General features: G+C 43.8%; 1 protein-coding gene across 5 annotated transcripts in view; it reads right to left on the reverse strand.

The window, feature by feature from the left end:
- MTMR2 (myotubularin related protein 2) overlaps positions 1–23,178 on the reverse strand; it is an 82,716-nt gene that overhangs the window by 36,201 nt on the left and 23,337 nt on the right. For 4 of the 5 annotated variants that reach the window (XM_037889778.2, XM_037889788.2, XM_043529234.1 and 1 more), the window contains one exon: positions 19,245–19,350. In XM_037889778.2, the coding sequence (XP_037745706.1) occupies positions 19,245–19,350 (106 nt within the window). Of the gene's footprint in view, positions 1–19,244; positions 19,351–19,873; positions 20,703–23,178 lie in introns of those variants that run through there. The other variant, XM_027821853.3, reaches the window with a different exon arrangement.

Raw genomic sequence — 23,178 nt, forward strand, 5'->3', positions numbered from 1 at the left:
AGACGCTTTAAGCTGACAGGAGAGCTCACCCATCAACTTAATTACTCCACCTCCATGAGAAACGGTCGTTATGTCAGCTGGAGAAGCTCTCCCGCTGACATAGCGCTGTCTGTACTGGTACTTAGGTTGGTGTAACTTATATTGTTCAGGGATATGGATTATTCACACCCGTGAACAACGTAAGTTATAACGAAGTAAGTGGTAGCGTAGACAAGCCAAGAGTTGTCGTCAGGTCTGGGAAAGGTACTCCCAGCACCACAGCAAAATGTAAGGTGGACCAGTTTCTTTAGCATAAATAGTAAGCACATGTTGTAAGGGACTGTTTTAAGATAGAGCGACCTGTTAACACCTCTGCAGTCATAGGACAAAAAGAGGGGTTAGTGGGTTGCAGGTTATTGTAATAAGCCAGAAATGAATTGAAGCTCCACTTCATTACTCTGCTAGGCTACATCTACACTACAAAGATAAGTCGACCTATGTTAGGTAGACTTACAGCCACCACATTAATTACTGCAGTGGCTGATGGCCACACTACCCTCATGGGGTTGGTGGTGTGCATCCTCACCAGGAGCATTTCCACCAGCCTAAGAGGGGTCGTGTGGGGAGCTACGAGCCTGGTTTCTCAGCTCCCTACCAGGAGCCTGGCTGCCCCACAAGCTCCCGGTGGACTGACCCCCGCCCCCCAGCTCTCCATTCCACACCAGGGTGGCAGTGGGGGACGGAAGTCACCTGGGGCTTCTTGCCTCCCTGTTCCCCGCCAGGAGTGGGGGAAGCCGCCTAGGCTTCTCACCTCCCCATTCCCCACCAGGAATGAGAAGTGGGGGAGAAGCCTCCCAGGGCTTCTTGCCCCCAGGGAGCAGAGTGCAGCTGCCCCAGCTTCTCAGACACCCACCCACTTCCTGCGGGGAGCAAGGTAGCCTTGTCAATTTCACGGCTCCAGAGATGTGAAATTCACAAGATAGCCACCTTCCCAGCCAGGAGCTGAGGAGGTGGGGAAGCCACCCAGGGCTTCTTGCCTCCTTGTTCCCAGTTGGGAACGGGATCCAGCCACCCAGGGTTCTCGCTCCGGATCCCAGCAGGAGCGGGGTCCAACCGGCCAGTTCTCCAGGGAAGTGGGGACAGCTGGGCTCTAGCTGGCTTTCTTGTGAATTTCACAGCTTCAGCAGAGCCGTGAAATTGACAAAAACAATAACCAACAGCCAATGTAAGGAATGCAGTGTGGCCCTAACTACACCAACATAAGCCCTACACCTCTCATTGAGGTGGTTTTATTATGTCAGCATAGCAAGGGTTACATCGGTGGGAGGAGCATTTCAGTGTTTACACCTCCACTGTTTTGCTGACAAAAGCTGACTTTTGTTGACAAAACTGTGTAGCGTAGACAAGGCCTTTGAAACTAAAAATCATGGACTGAACAGAAGCACTGGATTTATGATTTCTCACAACAATCTGTATCCCACTAATCCCTTCTTTTTGTCCTATGCTGCAGAGTTGTTAACAGACCACTCTACCTTGAACCGTCCCTTTCATTATTTGCTAACTAGTTATGCTAACAATCTGTTCCATCCGGCATTTTGCTGTGACACTGGGACCTTTCCCAGACCTGAAGAAGAGCTCTGTGTGGCTTGAAAGCTTGTCTCTCTCACAAACAGAAGTTGGTCCAATCAAAGATATTATCTCACCCACCTTGTCCCTCTAATATTCTGGGACCAACACGGCTACAACTACACTGCCTACTTTGATGCAGCTACACTTGTGCAAACCTGCCTTAATGTAGTGATACTGGGACAAACCACAATGGAGACAGTCTGAGCAGCACAAAGTGAGGGATTCACTGGTGTAACTTAATCTGGGGTAATCCCTACTTTGCAGCATGGCTAACATTCGGGGTCTGCACACTGGTGTAACTACACTGATACATTTACTCCAGGGCACATTGTTTTAATGTAGCTAAGTTCAGAGGGTTAAACAAAAAATCCTTCCAAAGAGCTTTTCCTCCCTCTCCCTTTTCTCTCAACCCATTATTTAACTCCTCCCATCCACCCACACCTTCATTCAATATCTCTGATGCCTGTCTATGGCCTGGTCTACACTTGGAATTAGGCCCAATTTCCACCACCAGTGCAGCTGCAACAGTGTAAACCTCTAGTGTAGATCAGGACAGTCATGTTTGAAACTGGTTGCGCTTACCCTGGGTTCAACTCAGGTTAAGCTCCGCCAGTGAAAATAGCAACTTTCCTTGTGTATGACTGGAGTTTATAGCAGTGCAGTGTAAATGAACCAACGGCTGCAACTGGGACTAATTTCAAGAGTAGATCAGGCGTCAGTTAGACCATTAGCTCTTCGGGCAGGGACCTTGTCTTTCTGTATATCTACAGAACCCACGTATGGATTGATATAAATAAGAAGAATGATAATAAGAAAGACACCAAATGTGATGTGGACATCTGTATATTAATATATAAGAGCCCAATTTGGTGACTCTTATTCACATAGAGAAGTACTTGCTTATTCCCATGTGTAGGATCACTGCAGCTATATGAGTAAAGGTTACTGTCAGTAACTAATGGTTGCAGAACCAGATTCTGAAGAAATGGAGCCACTGGCATGTGGAGGCATGGGTGGGCAATTCTGCCAACTAATATCATGTGATACTATTTGAGAGGAGTCATCATAAATCCTTCATAAATGCTTCTCTGCTCATCACCAGTTCGCATTCAGCTCAGGTCACTTGTGATCAGTAGTCATCATCATCAGTATCTGATGACTGTTCATGGACTATGCAACATGATTTAATGGTGGTCTTAGTCCAATTCTTTGTGGAGAAGAGTACACATCACAACAATGACCCTCACAGTTGGCAATAGCTGGCTTCTCTTTTGTCAGTCTCAGCAGAGCTTTTTGAGGACTGATTTGACCTAAGTCTTTGCGTGTCTAGAGATGTCAGGGCTGAGGCCCACTGGCAGGGCAAAGGGACGGAAGCTCGCCCTGCTACTGCCCATGCTGCATCTCTTCTGTGCATAAACAGAGGATTTCACTGTTCTAGGCTTTCAAGATGGCACCTTTCACAAACACTAAACTCCCTTCAAAACTAAAATAAGAGCAAGGCTGGTTATGTGCATATTTAAATGAAAAAAATATGCTTTTACGTAACTCCAACTCTTGTCAAACATATGCTGCACATAACCAAAGCCTTATACATTTCCTGTGTTGGCAGGGAGATGAGTTGGATGATCTTTGTCATCACTAACATCAGTGATTTATAACAAAGGGATGGGGAGATCACATCTTTCTTCTACATGTTTTTCCAACATGTCATATGTTACAATGAGTCACACAAAACTACTAGACTATTACATGCTGAAACTATAGTAAAAGAATGCTAAAGCTGAAAAGTCAGTCTCTTTGTGTTATGATAGTCTTGCCCAACATCACATAGGAAATCTGTGGATGACTCTGCCGGGTCCCAGTCTGATGCCTTAAAAAGAAGGAAATACCTTTTTCTTTTCTTAGAAATCTCTCTATACATCCTCTGCATTGACAGAGGCAGGGGCCCTCTAGAATAAGTCATATGTGATTATCTAATTGAAGACTTTACAATAATGCATACATACAAGGGGGTGGAATTAAGGTTGCACAGGCAACTTTAATTCTGGCATTTTCTAACTTCTGATTGCTTGACTCTGCAACCTTAACGTTCTTTTAATAAAATGTTTTCTGTGAACATCCACAAAAAAGACCTCCTCCATTTGAGCTAAAATAATAATTAGAAGTGGAGTAGCCTGTTATCCCCTATGTGGACCAGCCAATAGAGGGGAATGGGACACACACTTTGCCAATGACTTGCATAACTGTTTGAAAGACATCAAAGGAATGTTGTGAATAAGGAATCTTGGATCCTATTCCTGACACTGGAGGGGAGTGTGGTCAAGTGGTTGCAGACAGCAAAGCCAAGCACATACATTTGACACATTCCTTTTGAAAGAAGTGTAGCTAAGCAGCTAAGACATGGGTCTACCATACTAGAGTCCTCCTGCCAGATTCTAGCCCCTGCTACAGCCTCTGTATAACACCACAGCCTCTGGGGATGCTCTAATTTATGCCTGGGGTCATCCTGGCCCTCAGATTGGTAACTGGTTAAAAGATAGGAAACAAAGGGTAGGAATAAATGGTCAGTTTTCAGAATGGAGAGAGGTAAATAGCAGTGTCTCCCCAGGGATCTGTACTGGGACCAGTCCCATTTAACATATTCATAAATGATCTGGAAAAAGGGGTAAACAGTGAGATGGCAAAATTTGCAGATGATACAAAACTACTCAACATAGTTAAGTCCCAGGCAGACTGCGAAGAGCTACAAAAGGATCTCACAAAACTGGGTGACTGGGCAACAAAATGGCAGATGAAATTTAATGTTGATAAATGCAAAGTAATGCACACAGGAAAACATAATCCTAACTATACATATACAATGATGGGGTCTAAATTAGCTGTTACCACACAAGAAAGAGATCTTGGAGTCATTGTGGATAGTTCTCGGAAATCATCCATTCAATGTGCAGCGGCAGTCAAAAAAGGGAACAGAATGTTGGGAATCGTCAAGAAAGGGATAGATAATAAGACAGAAAATATCATATTGCCTCTACATAAATCCATGGTATGCCCACATCTTGAATACTGTGTGCAGATGTGGTCGCCCCATCTCAAAAAAAGATATATTGGAATTGGAAAAGGTTCAGAAGAGGGCAACAAAAATGATTAGAAGTATAGAACGGCTTCCGTATGAGGAGAGATTAATAAGACTGGGACTTTTCAGCTTGGAAAAGAGGCAACTAAGGGGGGATATGATAGAGGTCTATAAAATCATGAGTGGTATAGAGAAAGTAAATAAGGAAGTGTTATTTACTCCTCATAATACAAGAACAAGGAGCCACCAAATGAAATTAATAGGTAGCAGGCTTAAAACAAACACAAGAAAGTATTTTTTATGCAACGCACTGTGAACCTCTGGAACTCCTTGCCAGAGGATGTTGTGAAAGCCAATACTATAATGGGGTTCAAAAGGGAGCTAGATAGATTCGTGGAAGTTAGGTCCATCAATGGCTATTAACCAGGATGGGCAGGAATGGTGTCCCTAGCCTCTGTTTGCCAGAAGCTGGGATTGGGTGACAGGGCACCGATCACTTGATGATAACCTGTTTGTTCATTCCCTTTGGAGCACCTGCCATTGGCCACTGTCAGAGGACAGGATACTGGGTTTGATGGACCTTTGGTCTGACCCAGTATGGCCGTTCTTATCAGACTAGAACAGGGGTGGGCAAACTTTTTAGCCCAAGGGCCACATCTGGGTGGGGAAATCGTATGCAGGGCCATGAATGTAAGGCTGGGGCAGGGGGTTAGGGTGCAGGAGGGAATGCAGGTTGTGGGAAGGGTGCAGTGTGCAAGAAGGGGCTCAGGGCAAGGGGTTGGGGTGCTGCCCTCACCTGCAGGTACGACCCCCCGAAGCTCCCATTGGCCGCAGTTCCTCATTCCCAGCCAATGGGAGCTGCCGGGGGTGGTGCGGGAAGGTGAGGGCTGTGCACGGAGCCCTCTGCCCCCCTCTTCCCCAGGGGCTGCAGGGACATGGTGCCAGCCACTTCCGGGAGCGGCGTGGGGCCAGGGTAGGCAGAGAGCCTGCCTTAGTCCTGCTGGCCCGCGGGACTGCCAGCCCCGTGGTGTAGATTGAAAGCCCTGACAGGTCGGATCTGGCCCGTGGGCCATAGTTTGCCCTCCCCAGCCTAGAATCAGGGAGCCACGAAGGGAAACCCTGCCCGAGGTGACTTTGTGCAACTTCTCAGTTACCCTATCTGTAAAAATTATGGGGAATGATACTTGCCTATCTCCTAAAGTAGTCGAGGTATGAGGCCTCTCTCAAGAATATGTGTTGGAATATGCACCAAATTATGCAACATTAGTCAGTGGAGGAGCTGAGACTAAAAGTGTTTGGACTACAGGGGTGTGAATAGCAGTGCGCACCGAAGTGCTGCACTATAATGCTGCAGGTGTGAATTAAAAGGTTCCTACTTCACATTAACATAATCACGTTTGAAGAGGACTACATGGTAACATGAGCTAGGAACCTGTTAGTTCATGCCTGCAGCATCCACACAGGGGAGTTACGATGCACCACTGTGGTGCGCACTGCTATTTACACCTCCATAGTCCGACTTGTGGAGCAGTGTAGACATGCCCTTCATCTCCTCCTAAAGCCCAGCACACCTTCTCCTAAGCCAAAAGGGGAGAGATGGCAGCTTCTGTACCATCCTGGCTGGACTGAGGTCTAGCTCTGTGTCTGGGAGTATGCTCACTGCAGTGGGCATATTAAATAGCTCGATGCAGTTGGAGCATGCTCAATGCTGAGGGACTGTTCAGAAATTTTGGGAGCAAGACTCCAGCAGGCCCTCCTGAGCATATGCAAATAGTGATTTTCAGAGGCTTGTAACTTGAAGAAATGTAGGTGGTTTTACATAGAGACAGGAAAAGGCACCTCCCCTGAACTCTAGGACAATTCCCCTGCCACATTTCTCAAACCTAATTCTCGGAAACAGTTGAAATAGCTTTTGCTTAAAATAATAATAAATGAAAAAAAACCTAGCCTGGAGCAGAATGCAAGTAAAGCAGAAAGCAGAAAAACGCAGGCTGAACAGTTAATGTTTGGCAAAGTCATAAGCCACTGGAAACAAGGGACTGCGGTGAGAAAGGGGTCACCAATACAAAAAGTTTGAAAACCACTGCTTACAGCATCTGGCACTGGCCGCTATCAGACACAACATACCGGATGAGATGGGACTTTGATTTTGATCCAGTGTGGCAATTCCTATGTACCAGTGCTTCTGACCCTCACCTGGCCCCCTTTGGCTTCAGAGGAGATGACACTGAGTACTCCCCTGCTACATGTTTTCCCCCTGAACCTGTCATATAGAGAAGTATCAGTTGCATGCACGGTGCGCCCTCTGATGCATACAATATGTTGCATGCACCTGATACCAGAGGTTGCATGTACTTGATACCATGCACGTTGTGGAACCATGCACCGTGGGGAGACGGCACCAACAAGGCATCTACAGCTGAAAATAAGCTAGGGCTTTAACTCTGGTGCCAAGTACTCAGTTATTCATGGTCAAAAGAACAAGAGCGAACGATTATCCTAGGAAATACTTTGTCCCACTGGGATGAGACGGAGACACAGTAAAGCGACTCTTTTCCTGTACTGGCTTCACATTGTGTGACCAGAGGTGGTACCTTGGGAGGTGGTACCTTGGGAGTGAATTCGATCCTTTTACAAAGAACTACTCCAGAGTTTGAATGTGGTAAACTTCAGGCATTTTCCTACGAGTGAAGAGCTAAGTCGAGGTGGTAATCCCTAGGGAAGTATCTGATAAGGGTGACAGAGCACTAGTTACAAAATGACTAGTGAGATGTACAATAGCTAAACATACATGACTGTAAGCATTTGGGAGGATTTTCCAAAGGATCTAAGGGATTTAGGAGCATGATCCCATTATGCTCCTAAGTCACTAAGGTGCTTTTTAAAATCTCACCCTAACTATACAAAACATCATGGGATTTCCAAGGGATTTTCACTTTGAATTAATTCTGTTCCTGTCTAGTAGCAGGTTGACGGCTTATACATGTGGCAGGGGGGAAAAATGCATTCCCTACATCAGATTCTAAGTTTCTTTAGTCAGGAGAAAAATCCAACAATGCTTGCAGCTTAATACTGCCAACTGCAGCAGCTAAACATTACTTAATGTTGGATTTATGAAGTGAAAAATTCTGTAAATTGCAGTGAAGGGCAGATTTAATCTTAGATCCAGGTATCAAAACGTTTACTATAAAAACCTTTATATAAGTTATTATGAGATGCGTCAAAGACTTAAGAAGAATACTGAAAACGTACACTGTAGGAATTACTAGTAATAGCCTCTCTTGCCCCCTCACTCCCAAGACACACACACACAGCATTAAATTGTTGCCCAGAGGAAGTCTGCAGGCCCAGAGACACCAGAGAAAAGATTTGTGTTCCCCCCTGTGGACTCCTACAATTCTGCTAAAAATTCCCCACAGAAAGCACTAGTGCAAATTGCCTTGCTGAAGGACAAAAGAATGTTTTTCCATTGCCACAGAGATTTAATTTCTAGAATTGAGCTGACTAATACACAGAGCAAGAAATCAAGCAGAGGTAGGAGTGACAGATCCATATAGCAGCTTATTCTAGCAGTGATGCTTTAGTTACACACCACAAGCGCATTTTCAGTGATTGACAGAATCACTTCAAAATCTGAAAGATGCTTTTTTAAATGCTCCTACAATGCACCCTCTTTATAAGACCATCACAAGCTCCCAAGCATTTTGTGTCTATTGTCTCCCATGTAAGCTATTCCCACACAGAGACAGAAGATTTTCAGAATAGAAAATAAATAAGATGCTCCCTCAAGTTCTGTTCAGATCTCAGGACATCTACTCTGGCTTGTGCGACACTGCACAGCTGTGGCCAAAACAGCAAACAAGATATTAGGATGCATAAAAAAATGGGACAGATAATTTTCAAATGCCTTTGTATAAGTCAGTAGTGCAGCTTGATCCGGAATACTGTGTGCAGCATTGGTCACCCCATCTCAAAAAGGATATTGCAGGACTAGAGTGGTTTCAGAGGGTGATAAGTCTGATCAAGGGCCTGGAAAAATTCTCATATGAACACAGATTGAAAAGATTGGAATTGTCTACCTTAGAAAGGAGATGAATAAGAGGGGACATGATAAAACTATATTCAATGGCCTAGAAAACGGAGATCAGGAGCTTCTGTTCTCTCTGTCTCGTAACACAAGCACAAGGGGACACTTGGTGAAATTAAAAGGTGGGAAATTCAAAACCACTGAAAGGAAATACTTCCCCCCCGCCAATGTGCGATTGAACTCATCGCCACAGGAAGTCATCGAGGCCAAGAACTTAACAAGATTCCATAAGGGGCTGGGCATTTATGTGGATATCGAGAACATACAGAATTATCAAGGATAACAAATTTTGTGGAAGGGATATTAAACCTACTGTTTCAGGGCTTATGTCAGTCTCTAACTATTGGCGATAAGGATGGCAACAGATTACCCCACCTCTGCCTACTGTGTAGTGATCTACTCCCATCCTTACACCTTCCTCTATACAGGAGTTCTCAAACTGGGGGTCGTTACCCCTCAGGGGGTCGCAAGGTGATTACATAGGGATCATGAGCTGGCAAATCCGTGGGGCTGACAGCTCTGAGCCCCGTTAAATTAAATTAACTCTCCCCGTTTTTAATTTATAAGGGGTGGGGGTCACACTCAGAGGCTTGCTGTGTGAAAGGGGTCACCAATAAAAAAAGTTTGAAAACCACTGCTTACAGCATCTGGCACTGGCCACTATCAGAGACAACATACCGGAAGAGATGGGACTTTGATTTTGATCCAGTGTGGCAATTCCTATGTACCAGTGCTTCTGACCCCACCTGGCCCCCTTTGGCTTCAGAGGACATGACACTGGTTACTCCTCTGCTACGTTTTCCCCCTGAGCCTGTCGTACGGAGAAGTATCAGGCTGGGATGTGGTTCCAAAACACGGATGGGGAAAGCATGCAAGTAAAACAATAAGGTCTTTTTGGTGGGGTGCAAAGAGAAGGGAGAATGAAGTCAGAGAGCAGCAATCTCCCCTTCTCCCACAGTCCCAACCTTTACGGTCTCCTCTCCAGGCATGGAGCCCAAGCATCGGGAATCCCCCACAGAGGGACTAAGTGGTCAGTCAAAGCAGAGGGGGAATAACGCCATGGAGGTTGTCTTCTCACCTTCCACAGGAGATACATCCATGGCGTGGAAAGGGACCATGTGTGTGTTATAAAGATGGCTGCACCTGAGACTCCAAGCACATCAGAGCAAAGCAAAGCAAAAAAAAATCTATTAAAGTAAAAATAGCAACAAAACCCCTTCTTTTATAGACAGATAGAAAAATCAGTAGCCATGAACAGAACTTTTTCTGTTTTAAGAGACCCCAGATTCAAACAGTAAAAATAGCTGCATTCATACCTTCATCTCTCGTAGAACACCATTCTAAAATCGGCAAATAATGGAGGGTTAGCACTATTTGTTCTATAGCCCTGTGCTACTTGGGCTGCTTAGGAAAACAGAGAACAGAAAGGGGAAACATTAACGGTAACAAGAAATGTCCTGTAAATGCTGTAATGAGGAGGTTTTGCATATAGTTCTCTTGACATCTTGGGAACTCAAGACAAGTTATAAAGCTACATTGAGGCATCCTATTTACAACTACTCCTGTTCCATTTGGAGCCAGTGATCAAGGTGGACCTCCCTAATGACTATATGAACACTCTGTACCTAAAGTAACTAAAGTAATAGACTCCATGAGCCATTTGATAGCCCCTGAACTGGACCATCCCTTGGACCCACTGTGAAACATGTCCTCATTCGTTGGCAGAAACGACAAGAGCCGCTAGCATAGCAGGGGGCTAGACAGCCGTGCAGAATGTCCTACCCAACCTCCCTGCTGTGGGAAGGACTTAGCCCCACTCCCCATCCTGAATAGGGAGGAAGCACCTACTGATAGGTTTCCAGAGCATTTTCACCAATTTTAAAGGTGTGCAGAGATTGGTATCTGTGGCTTCTAATGCCTTGTCTACGCTACAGTTTTGTCGATGCAAGTTACGCCGACAATCAAAAACCACTATAATTACATTCACACAACACTCCACCTGTCAGCAGAGCGCATCCACAGTTGGTGCTCTAGCACTGACAAAGAGAGCAGTGGACGGTGGGTAGCTATCCCACTGTGCTACTCGTCACCTTCTGCAGCTGGGAACTGTGGGAAGGTGGAGTGGATCGCAGTGCATCATAAGCATGGGTTCAATGTCCCATGATGCAGTTTTTTCCATCCCATCATTCCACGGGCTTCCGACTGCATTTCACGGCATTTTTCAATGACCCGTTTACTGCATGCCCACCATCTCTGTCCCACAGCTCTCCACTGTTGTTGTCACTGTTATGAACGCATCACGACTGGCCACGCAGTATATCATGAGCACTCAATCTGAACAGGAATCAGAGTGCTACTGTGTGCCAGAGAAAGAAACAACACCAGATTAATTTTGGCATTCACAGAGCAGCTGCACATGGTGGACCTTCACTTTCGGGCTAGGGAAACAAGCACTGAGTGGTGGTATTGCATCTTTATGCAGGTCTGGGATGATGAGCAGTGACTGCAGAACTTTTGGATGCGGAAAGTCACCTGGAACTGTGTGCAGAGCTCGCCCCGGCACTGTGGTGCAAAGACACCAAAATGAGAGCTGCCCTCTCAATGGAGGCAATCGCTGTGTGGAAGCTGGCAACTCCAGACTGCTACCAGTCGGTTGGGAATCAGTTTGCAGTCGGGAAGTCCACCACGGGGACTGCGTTAACGCAAGTGTGCAGAGCCATTAATCGCATCCTGCCATGAAGGACTGTGACTCTCGGCAATGTGTGTGAAATAGTGGATGGCTTTGCAGCATGGGATCCCCTAACTGTGGTGAGGCGATAGATGGGATGCATATTCCAATTTTAGCCCTGGACTATCTTGCGATGCAGTACATCAATAGAAAGGGGTACTTCTCTATGGTATTGCAGACCACTGTGGCTGTGTCATTGACATCAATGCGGGATGGCCCAGGAAGGTGCATGACGCATGCATCTTCAGGAATGCTGGCCTGTATGAAAAGCTGCAAGCAGGGGGTTTCTTTCCAGACCAGAAGATTCCAGTGGGGGAATGTTGAAATGCCCAGTGATCCTGGGAAACCCAGTGTCCCACCCTTACTCCCATGGCTCATGAAGCCTTACATCGGAAATTTGGACAGCAGCAAGGAGCACTTCAACAGTAGGCTGAGCAGGTAAAGTATGACTGTAGAATGTGCCTTTGGCAGATTAAAAACACCTTGGGGCTGCCTTTACAGCAGGTTAGGCCTAAATGAGGAAAATATTCCCATCATAGCAGCAGCCTGCTGGGCACTCCATAATATTGGTGAGGCTAAGGGTGAAAAGTTGCCCCTGGGGTGGAGCGTGGAGGCAGATCACCTGGCAGCTGATTTTGAGCAGCCAGACACCAGGGTTATTAGAGGGGCACAATGGGGGGGCTATTCGAATCAGGGAGGCTGTGAGGCACCATTTGGATGATGAGCTCCAGTAACGTGTCTTTCTATACAGCACTCTGCCATGCTTTGTTAACTTGCTGTCTTGCAGGATTCCGGACTCAGCTCATGATCAAATTGCCAATGTGTATTAATTCCAGCAGCAACCACCGTGTGTAGGAGACAAATAAAGATTGGTTATCTTTCAGAGAGTATGTTTTTATTAAACACCAATTAACAACACACACAAAAGGCTTGGTGGGAAGGAAGATAACAATAAAGGGCAGTGTAAGCTCTTATATCTGCATGTAAGTCCAGCTATCATTTTGGAATCTGTCCAAAGGAGTTGAGTGAACAGGGTACCGAGACAGGCTGGGACGTTACAAGGAATTTGTGGGAGGAGTTTGGGCATGGCATGGAAAGCAGTTCTGTATCAGCTGGGGGGACGGACGGGGGGGCAAGCACACATGAATTCAGCGTGCAGCGTGATTAGAGACTTCAACATCTCAGTTTGCTCCTCCTTTCTGTCCTATTTTATAATTTTCTTTTGTTTCTCTCTATGCCCTGCGTTCTTGTTTTTTGGCCTCTGAGGATTGGAGCACCTCTCGAAACATGTTCTCCTTGCTCCTCCTTGGTCTCTTCCTTATCTGTCGGAGGTGCTCCACTGGTGTGTAGGGGGTTCCTATGAAGGCCACATCTGCAGAAGTACAAGAAACAAACAGAAGCATGATTGTTAGTGCACGCACAGCATCGAAACATTATAGTCTAATGCACCTTTTTTAAAAATATGAATCAGTTTATCACTGTCCCTTGGCAAGCACACAGCTCGAACAAACACCCTAAACATGGTGAGTTCAACCCGGGGGGAGGGAGAGAGCACTGAAGATGGGGAAAAGGATCTTGGTGTTTTTTAAGGGGATCACTGCAAGCGAGTAGGCACAATATTGTAAATTCTGACACCATTTTCCACAGGCAGGGGTCACTGAAGCTCATAAGTCGCTCCTGAAGTTAAGCAAGGATGCAAGGGTGCATCTCCTCCATGCGTGTGGCTTCAGACAAGGTCCCTATGCCACTTGCCTCTGTGCCACTTTGGTCCCTGCACAAGTGATTGCCGATTGGTATGGGAAAGTTTTATACAATGGCAGGAAGGAAAAAGGAAGCTCTGCCAAAGAACCTCCAGCAGAGATAGGCGAGTACCTCCAGGAAAGTTTCCTAGAGATCTCTCTGGAAGATTCACATGAAATCTCGGTATGCATTAACACACTATTCCATCGCACTGCTTAGCTGCACAGGGAAACGTGAGGCTCACAAACACAGCTAGTCTTGTACATTTCTATCCCTTTACCCTCTTCTAGAATATATAGAGCAAAGGACAGCTCTACCTCATGTAACCGAGTAACATCAAAAGATCACTTACCAGACCTCTCCTCTCCTGCCTCATGTGCACTAGAGACGGACTGCTGGGACTGACTGGACCCCTCCAGAGTGGAAAAAAGGTCCCGACTCACTGCACCACCAGACGACCCTGCCATGTGCTCCATATCATCCTCCAACTTGACTTCCTCATCCACAACTTTGTCCTGGGGGTTGAGTCCACTGTCTCCAGCCCTGCCGAAGTATTCACACGGCTCTTGGCGGCGGAGGTGGGCTTGCCACTGAGGATGGCGTCCGGCTCCTTATAGAAGCAGCAGGCCTTCACCACAGCACCAGATCAAAGGTTATCTTCACATGACACCAATGTGTGTCTCGTTTGTAGCCCTTATCCAACATGCCATGAGAAATCTGCCTATAGGTATCTAAGTTCCTACAGCTGGAGCGGAGCTGGGACTGCACAGCCTCTTCTCCCTACAGTGCCAGCAGATCCAACAACTCAGGTGTGCCCTAAGTGGGAGAGTGTTTACTGCGTGGATCTGCCATGGTAAGCTGAGAAGATGCAATGTGAGCTGTTCACACTAACCAGAGCAGTCAGGATGGGCATTGTGGGAGGCCATTTACAGCAACATAACCAACCGCAGTGTCTCCACTAACGCAGCATTTGGTCAGTTCCTGGAGAAAGGAATTCGCAAAATTAAGTGCCCAATTAAGAAGCACTTAAGGAACAATGCATCTTGGAAGGCTCCAATCACTCACACCCCCTGTAGTTACTGTCTTTTGTTCCAGTTTCTTTCAGGTATCCTTGGGGGTGAAGAGGCTATCTCCTTAGCCAGCTGAATACAAAATGGAGGTGTCTCCCATGGGCTTAAATAGGCTCTCTTGTGGGTGGAGACCCCCTCCTCTCTCATATGCAAAGTCCAGCTCCAACATGGAGTTCTGGAGTCACCTGGGCAAGCCACATGTCCATGCATGACTCAGAGTTTTTACAGGCAGAAGCCATTGCCCATATGGTATCTTGAACGTCTCCAGGAAGACTTCTTATGTGGATTGGAGCCTTCCAAGATGCTTCTTAATTGGGCACTTAACTTTGCGAATTCCTTTCTCCAGGAACTGACCAAATGCTGTACTAAAGTTATTTAGAAATCAAGCCAGTACACGGCCAGTATTCATAACTTTGAATACAAAAATAATACATGCATAGAAATAGGATTCATAGATTCAGTAGATCATAACCTTTACATAGATATGTTACATGGCATATGTAGCACAGAACATATTCCAGTTATGTCATATATTCATAAGCATATTTCCATAAAGCCTTATGGGGGGCACCGTCACAGAGGTGATTTTATTTTGTCGGCAAAGTGAGAGTTTTTCGGCAGAGGAGCGTTGTATTGTGTACACCTCTACTATTTTGTCTTCAAAAACTCTGTAATGTAGACAAGGCCTAACTCTCTTACTCCCTGCCCCTGGGTTACAGTAGGGGAAGTAGCATTTGGGGGAAATTAGGAATTGTAGTGTGTGTGTGATATAGTTGGTGTGAGGACTGTAAAGATTATTTTGATTTTAAAAGCCATCCCCCATCCTTCTAAATAAGTCTGTACATTTTGGCTGACGTGTATATAATGTGGCTGAGGTGATGCTGCCATGGTGATCTTATTTTTGAATGTGTGTGTTTAAATACCCATCCCTAATGTTGCATTTTATGGGGGGAGGGGAGAATCTATTTATTTTTTATAGAAACACAAAAGGATGCAGTTAAGTACTAGCTATTGCAGCAGAAATCATTATGCACTAAAAAAAAAAGAAAAGAAAATCTAGAACAAGGCTGGGTTTTTTGAAAATATGCTCACTCTTACTGGCCAAAAACCTAAAAGGGGAGGCATATTTAACTCCTTTGCCCTCTGGTTCTGAATTGATTAAATGAGCCATTGAGAAAACTCTTCTGTCTTTTTTGTGGTCAGCAAAAAATAAAGACAAACCAAAAAAAACCTACAGAGGTATGAAACTTGAGAGGCCATATCTGCCAAGACAGCTGCCAATGTTGTCACTAAAATAAGGTAAAGCCACACCACTTCTGGTAAGAGAAGCTGGAAATCAAAAGGTCAGCTAGCAAGGTCCAGGAGATGGAAAAGTACCAGCATACAAACCAGATTTCACAATCTCAGATTTAGACACAGATGCAGAATTCCTTCCATAATAATAATTGCTTGAGAGGGAAATATTGGGAAAATTCATTCTCTGGTGCAATCAAAACACAAGGGATCAAAAGTGGTATTAATGAAAATAAGACTGGCTGTTTAGTAAACTTACTGATAATTCCCTCCTTTCATGACATGGGCTTCGTTAAAGCAGTATCACTAATGGGCCTCCTTCTCTAAAGTGCTGAGTGACCTCAACATCCAATTCAGTGAATGGAAGGTAAAAACACCAGGCACTTTAGAGAATTGGATCCTAAAAGAGCAGTATTTAGTAATCTATTAAGTACTGCTTGATTTTCCATTTGTGGAAGATAATCTCCAACAGTAGGTGTCTACAGCATTTTCAATGGCAACAATACTTGCTGATCTCCATTAAACTTGTGCATGAGGACAGAAAAGTAGAGTAACCATTTAAAGAGAATTCTTTCAGTTGAGGAAAAGAGGTCCAATAGAAATTTCTTTTTCATGTCCATTACTGCTTTTTCCACTCGTCTCTCAATCATCTGTGTTGTCTTGGCCCAAGAATGAATACATACACACAGAGACATGCACACATACAAATCAGACATTGGTTAATTTAAGTGGGAGTTGTATGCTCTGAATTGGGGGAATGAATAAGAATTTGATATAAGTGCAGTTAAACTTGTAACAGAGCTTCCAATCATAGGCGTGGTTTAAGCAACGAGACCAAGAACCAGAATGTCTTGTGATCTGGTCCCAGTTCTGAAAATGAATAAACCACTTAACTTCCTTATTTCAACATCCCTATTTTACAGTGGGGGAAGCTATATATTTACATATTTATCTGCCTCATCAGGGCGTTGTGAGGATGAATTCATGAGTGTTTGTGTTGCAGATGGGGATCCTCAGATGGAAGGTACTAAAGACATGAAAATCATCATCAGAAAATACGATATGTTTAATATGTTTAATTTTCAAACTGCAGCCTAATGTTTAACTACAAATGGCTGAGAAGCCTCTAAGGGTCAAGTACCTTCTTCAAATGGAAACAATCAAGTCCTTGTAATAGTAAAACTAGGGGATTTTCTGTTAGCTGTGGAAAGATACCAGTCATGGAAAAAAATTACACTCGCCAAGACAGCACTGAGACTAAACTTAACACAAGCCACAGTACAAAAAAGACAAAAGCCTGTGTTGCCTTTGCCAACTCTTATGGTTTTATTGTGAGCATATGGTGCTTGTTTTACAGCCCCAGTTCCTGGAGTTCTGTGATTATGAGAATCTCCGCTTTCTTTAAAAAAAAAAAAAAAACATTTCTAGACCTTATATTTGCAGACAAGCTTGAGAACATGAAGGCTGAACAGAAAAAAAAAAATAAACGGAAATAAGTGAATCCCTATTTTTTAAAAAGTTCCATGATTTTTAAGGAAGACGCATGATTTTTTAATGCTTTCGGCTCTTCTTTGGGCAGAGACCATGTCTTCATACAGGTTCGCGGAGCACCTCACACAATGGGCCCATGATCTTGACTGAGGCATCTGCATGCTATTGTCTTATAAATAATAAATAAATACTGAAAATTATATTAACTGAACTACAAAGTAGTGGCCATACTTTGAAAGCTATTAAACGGTTCTACCATTATAGGTACATGAAAATCTATTTCAAACCAGTACACACTTTAAACAAATGTGTAACCGGTTTCAGGTACCGAAATAAATGGTCTGATTTTTGAAAGTGCTGAGCACCCTGTGATGGAATACACTCCTGTGTTCACACTCTACACGCCATTGCAATAATCTTTTACAAAACATGCCTTGTGAGGTATCATTTGAAAACTAATAACTCACTGGTCAATAATACCATGATGAAATGTGCGTAGCAACATTGTGTGTAAACTCAGGAATTCCCCCTGAATAATGTTGGTAGCACATGTTCAAACCCACATAGCCCCAAATAGGCAGAACTGGTCAAGCCAGTCTTAAACAAAGAAATGTGTGTTTACCTCAGTTTACATATAAGTTGTAAACAGCGTCCTCAGACAGCAAGATGGGGAAGACAGGAGACAAGAAAAATCTACATTTCAGCAAACAGGTGAAAAGAAAGCGTATGCGTCCTCTTTCACCCTCGCCTTCTTTACTGTAGGAATGAACTTTAACTAGGAGTAAGGTAACCCTCAGGAAAATGCATTTCAAAGGGTGACTGAACTATAAAAGTGAGGGGCAAAACCACACCAAGATCTCTCTTTTTCACCTAAGACGACAAAAGAAAACAGCCATTGGACTTGGGGAGCAGATCTTGGCCTGAGCATTGGGTCAGCAATGTTAATGGAAAAACGTGGTAATGGACTGCACCTTGAACCAAGTCTAATGTGTTAAGTTTAGAACTAGGAAGCATTTTATCTTTATTTCTCTTGTAACCATTTCTGACTTTATGGCTTATATTTTTACTCAATTAAAACATATCTCCTTGTAGTTAAATAAATTTGTTTTATTATTTTATTAAAATAAATCCAGTGTTGTAAATTGTTTGGATAATTTCATTTAAGGTAGCAGACTGTTGTATGTTGAGCCCCATAGGGAGGAAATGGAACTAATATGTCTGGGTTGTCCAGGAGAAGGCTGGACAGTGCAGAACACAGTTTTTGGGAAAAATTTGAGACGGGGAGTATGTTGGGATCACCCTGTAAATAGTAACCGAGGCTGGTGGAAGCCAGAGTGTGGCTGGTGTTTGCTGTCAGGCTGTTGGGGTCAGAGTTGCTGGATCAGGGCTGTTGCCATACACACACACTCGGGGTGTGATCTCCATGCTGGTAGGCTGTGTGCGAGTGGCCCAGGTGGGAGCTACAGTAGCAAAGCATTGTGAGGCACCCCAAGTTGCAGGGCAAGTGGTGACACAGCCCCTCACTGGTCTGGATACTCCCACAAATCCCACTGGCTTCAGTACGAGCTGCGGGTACATTTCAGCATTCCAGCCATCAGACCACTTATTTAGGTGTCCAGTTATGGATTTAGTTGCCTGGCTCTAGGTACCCAAGTTTGACATTTTGATTTAAGAGGTCTTTATTGGAGGAGAAGTCTATTTTACTGGGAGTACCAGCTAGTATTTGTCAGTGATCATTGCAGCACAAGCTATTTTAAGATAAATGTTAAGAGCCAGGTATTTCAAGAGTTCAATGCTCACAAACGGGGCCAGATTTTCAGAGGATCAGCTTCCATCTAGGCACCAAAATAAGGTGCTGTGGGAGCAGCTGGGTGCTGAATCCGGCCCTTATTTAGGTGGGCTGAACCCTTGGAAGCTCAACTCTTTTGAAAGTCTGGTCCCAAATGTGGGGCCACAAGACTGTTTTTCCAGTAACAAAGGAACCAATGGTGTAGAGATCAAACTAACTCCTATTTCAGCTATTGGGTTCTGTGTCCCTCCCCAGCTCCTGCTAAATAAACTGTGCTGTTAATCTGGAGGCTGAAGTCTTACGCCACCACCAAACAGTAGACTTGGGATCTCACTGTAGCCTCAAAAAAAGGGAATACATACCCTCAGATCTGGAGAAAAGTTGTCTGTGGAGGTGGAGACTGAATCCGATGACACAACCGAAGCAGATTTTGTGTGCACTGACTGGTCCGAGTGAGAGGTGGAGGTACTACAAAGAGACAAACACACATCAGGCTTGCGCGTTTCTGAGCCTAACTAAAACAAAAAGCCTCAATTTCAAACATTTATATAAGAGATGTCACTGTGTTACTCCGAAATAAAAAACAGACAGGATCCCGAGTGCAAGACACCTCCTGCCTGACCACAGATTTACCATGGAAGTAGGGAAAATGAAATCAGGACAAATGAAAAGTTTCTTCCATCAGTTGTAACTTTGTCCCTTTGAGTGTTGGTGTAACTCTCATGCATTAAAACAGGCTCTTCCCCAAGATCCTCAGACATCCCTGCAGCACTATTTGACAAACTATAACATCATGGCATCACCCTGTTTTTCTATATTGCCCCTCCAGTGGCTGTGCATAATTAGGGCTGTGCGTAATTAAAATTAGTACTGTTGCACAGTATATTCACACTGCAATTTTCCCTATAACCTTAACAGTTTACACCTAGCATTAGCACTCCTGAAATGCTGTGCAACTGTAGCAAAAGATCCTATCTCCAATGGTACTCACAAAGGTCCCAATGCAGCAATGAACTCCATATGGGTGGAACCTTGTGTCCGCATGGACCCCCACTGACGTGGGGCTCCGTGTAGGGAGAAAGAACCTGCACATGTAGCTTGCAGGGGCCAAGCCTAGCTTTGGCCAGGGGCCAAAGTCCAGCCTTAGTGTCACCATCAACTGTTGTATTAGCTGAGCATGTGACATCCCATGCTGGAAACATCTAGGTGTAGGCTTTCTGATAGGTCCGGAGACCTGTTAGTTGTCTCACAGGTTGTTTTTTCCCTGCTACTTGACTCTTTCACTGGTAAAAAACAAACAAACAAACAAACAAACATCAAATTACAAAAACATTCAATTTCCCTGCTTTCAAGTCTGTGGAAATCCTATACTGGTGACATTAAAAAAAAAAAAAAAAAAAAAAGTAAGGGATTACTACAGCAAATGTGGCTCTGGCTAGGAGTAAATACTTTGGCTACGAGGATAAAAATGCAATGGTAACTTTTTATCCTAACACCAGGTAATGAATAATTATTTTCATCTGAAGTTTCAGAAATGGACTCAAGAAATAAATTATTTAAAATAAAAAGTTAAGACAAACAATTCAATGTGGTTTATTTACTGTACACCATTGAACTGCCAATCAGTTTGGAAATGAAGTACATCTCTATCCCGATATAACGCGGTCCTCAGGTGCCAAAAAATCTTACCACGTTATCGGTGAAACTGTGTTATCTCGAACTTGCTTTGGCCTCGAGCATTTCCGTTATTAATAGTCAGCAAATCATTTTTGTTAGAACTAACACGGTGCATGCAGTAAATAAATCTTTTCTATAATGGTTAAATTGTTGCTCCTTTCTTTAATTACAACAATTATTTTATAAGCTTTTTTAAAAGATACAAAGAACAGGAGTATTTGTAGCACCTTAGAGACAAACTTATTTGAGCATAAGTTTTCGTGGGCTACATAGAATGGAACATATAGTAAGAAGATATATATATATATTCACATACAGAGAACATGAAAAGGTGGAGTAAGAGGCTAATTAATTAAGATGAGCTATTATCAGCAGGAGAAAAAAAACTTTTGTCGTGATAATCAAGATAACCGATTTAGACAGTTGACAAGAAGGTGTGAGGATACTTAACATGGGAAAATAGATTCAATATGTGTAATGACCTAGCCACTCCCAGTCTCTATTCAAACCCAAGTTAATGATATCTAGTTTGCATATTAATTCAAGCTCAGAAGTTTCTCGTTGGAGTCTGTTTTTGAAGCTTTCCAGTTGCAAAATTGCCACCTTTAAATCTGTTACTGAGTGGCCAGAGAGGTTGAAGTGTTCTCCTTCCAGTTTTTGAATGTTATGGTTCCTCATGTCAGATTTGTGTCCATTTATTCTTTTGCGTAGAGACTGTCCAGTTTGGCCAATGTACATGACAGAGGGGCATTGCTGGCATATGATGGCTTATATCACATTGGCAGATGTGCAAGCAAACGAGCCCCAGTGGCATGGCTAATGTGATTAGGTCCTATGATGGCGTCACTTGAATAAATATGTGGACAGAGTTGGCATCAGGCTTTGTTGCAAGGATAGGTCCCTGGGTTAGTGTTTTTGTTGTGTGGTGTGTGGTTGCTGGAGAGTATTTGCTTCAGGTTGGGGGGCTGCCTGTAAGCAAGGATTGGTCTGTCTCCCAAGATCTGTGAGAGTGAGGGATCATTTTTCAGGATAGGTTGTAGATCTTTGATGATGCGCTGGAGAGGTTTTAGTTGGGGGCTGAAGGTGACAGCTAGTGGTGTTCTGTTATTTTCTTTGTTGGGCCTGTCCTGTAGTAGGTGACTTCTGTAAAAGATACAGTGTATTAACAACACAGGTACTACACACTGCTAAATGCAACCATGTGGGCTAGGTTCATCATACATCAATCGTTTGGTCTGCGTGTAATGCTTAGGAAAATGCAAAATTCACATAAAATATCAGAAAACGCTTTTAATTACACATCCTTACAAACTGTTGTAAAAAAGGATTTTGATATTTTAGCAAATAGGAGCAGGGGCCACTTTGTCACTTAATCTACATATATCATTGGCTTAATAATATGAACTGTTAACTATTAAATAGTTTGAAAACATTTTGGAGATGGGAGTTTTTACTTATAGAAAAGGTTAAAATGAAGCTAAAAAGGTAAAGTAACCAAGTTTTAGAGACATTGATAAAATGGTAAATATCTTTTTTTGGTGTACAAGATGCTTTCTTATATAAGATGCACCCCTTAACCTTTTTTTAATTTAAAAAAAACAAAAAACAACTTGTTATACTTTGTTGCTTCATACTACTGCGAGCTTTCTTCTTCGCCAGGTCAGTTATGGATTTTAACTGCAGTATCTGCAGTCTATCCATATCCTGGCCTTCTAGCCACTTAAGACCAATCTCTAACCCTAAAACCGCATCAGCAGCTTTGGGCAGTGGCTCCGAGGGTTCTTCTTCACTATCCTCAGGGTTAGACACATTTTCTGAGGCACCAGGTGGTTAAGGGGCAACATTGTGAATTATATCTACATCTGTAAGTCGTTCACAGGTTGGACACATAGCATCCACCTCCATCCACTCTTGAACATCAGCTATCCCACTTTGAGTCATAAATTCCCTGTAGACTCGTTCTGCCTCCATGGCCGCCTCTTCTGTAAAACCTTCAAAGTTGTTCTCATCTTTGTCTTCTTCCTCATCTTGGTTGTCATTGCTTTCAGCACTTTTGAGACCACGATGCCAACATTTCTTTGTCACTGAGAGAGTGATTCCTAGCTAGGCTGTCTCGCCTAAGTTAAATACATCCAGCAAATTCAATTTCTTGATTACATCCGTTATGCTACTGTTGTCCTTAACAATTTTCTTTACTAAGGCTTTATGACAGTTCATTTTAAATGTGGATATAATGCCTTGATCGAGGGGCTGTATTTTGGACATTGTGTTCTTAGGAAGGTAGCTCACCTTTATCTTCCCGTCTTTGCTGGTTAAGGTCTCAACTGGGGGGTGGGCGGGACAGGTGTCAAGTAGGAGCAATGCCTTTGGCTCCAGATTTTGTCTGCGTAGGTGGTTCCAGACAGCTGGTACAAAATATTTATTAAACCATTCCTCGAAAATATCCAGTGTCATCCAGGCACTTTTTGAATGGCGATAAATGAATGAAAGAGAATCCATGTTCTTATGGTGGAAAGCCCTAGGTGACTTGGATTTGCCTATGCACAGAGGTTTAAGTTTTATTCACACAGAAAAGTATTCACTCTCCCTTTTATCACCTTAAAACCTTCGGCCTTTTGT

The sequence above is a fragment of the Chelonia mydas genome, chromosome 1, assembly GCF_015237465.2.
Source record: "Chelonia mydas isolate rCheMyd1 chromosome 1, rCheMyd1.pri.v2, whole genome shotgun sequence".
Classification (NCBI taxonomy): Eukaryota; Metazoa; Chordata; order Testudines; family Cheloniidae; genus Chelonia; species Chelonia mydas.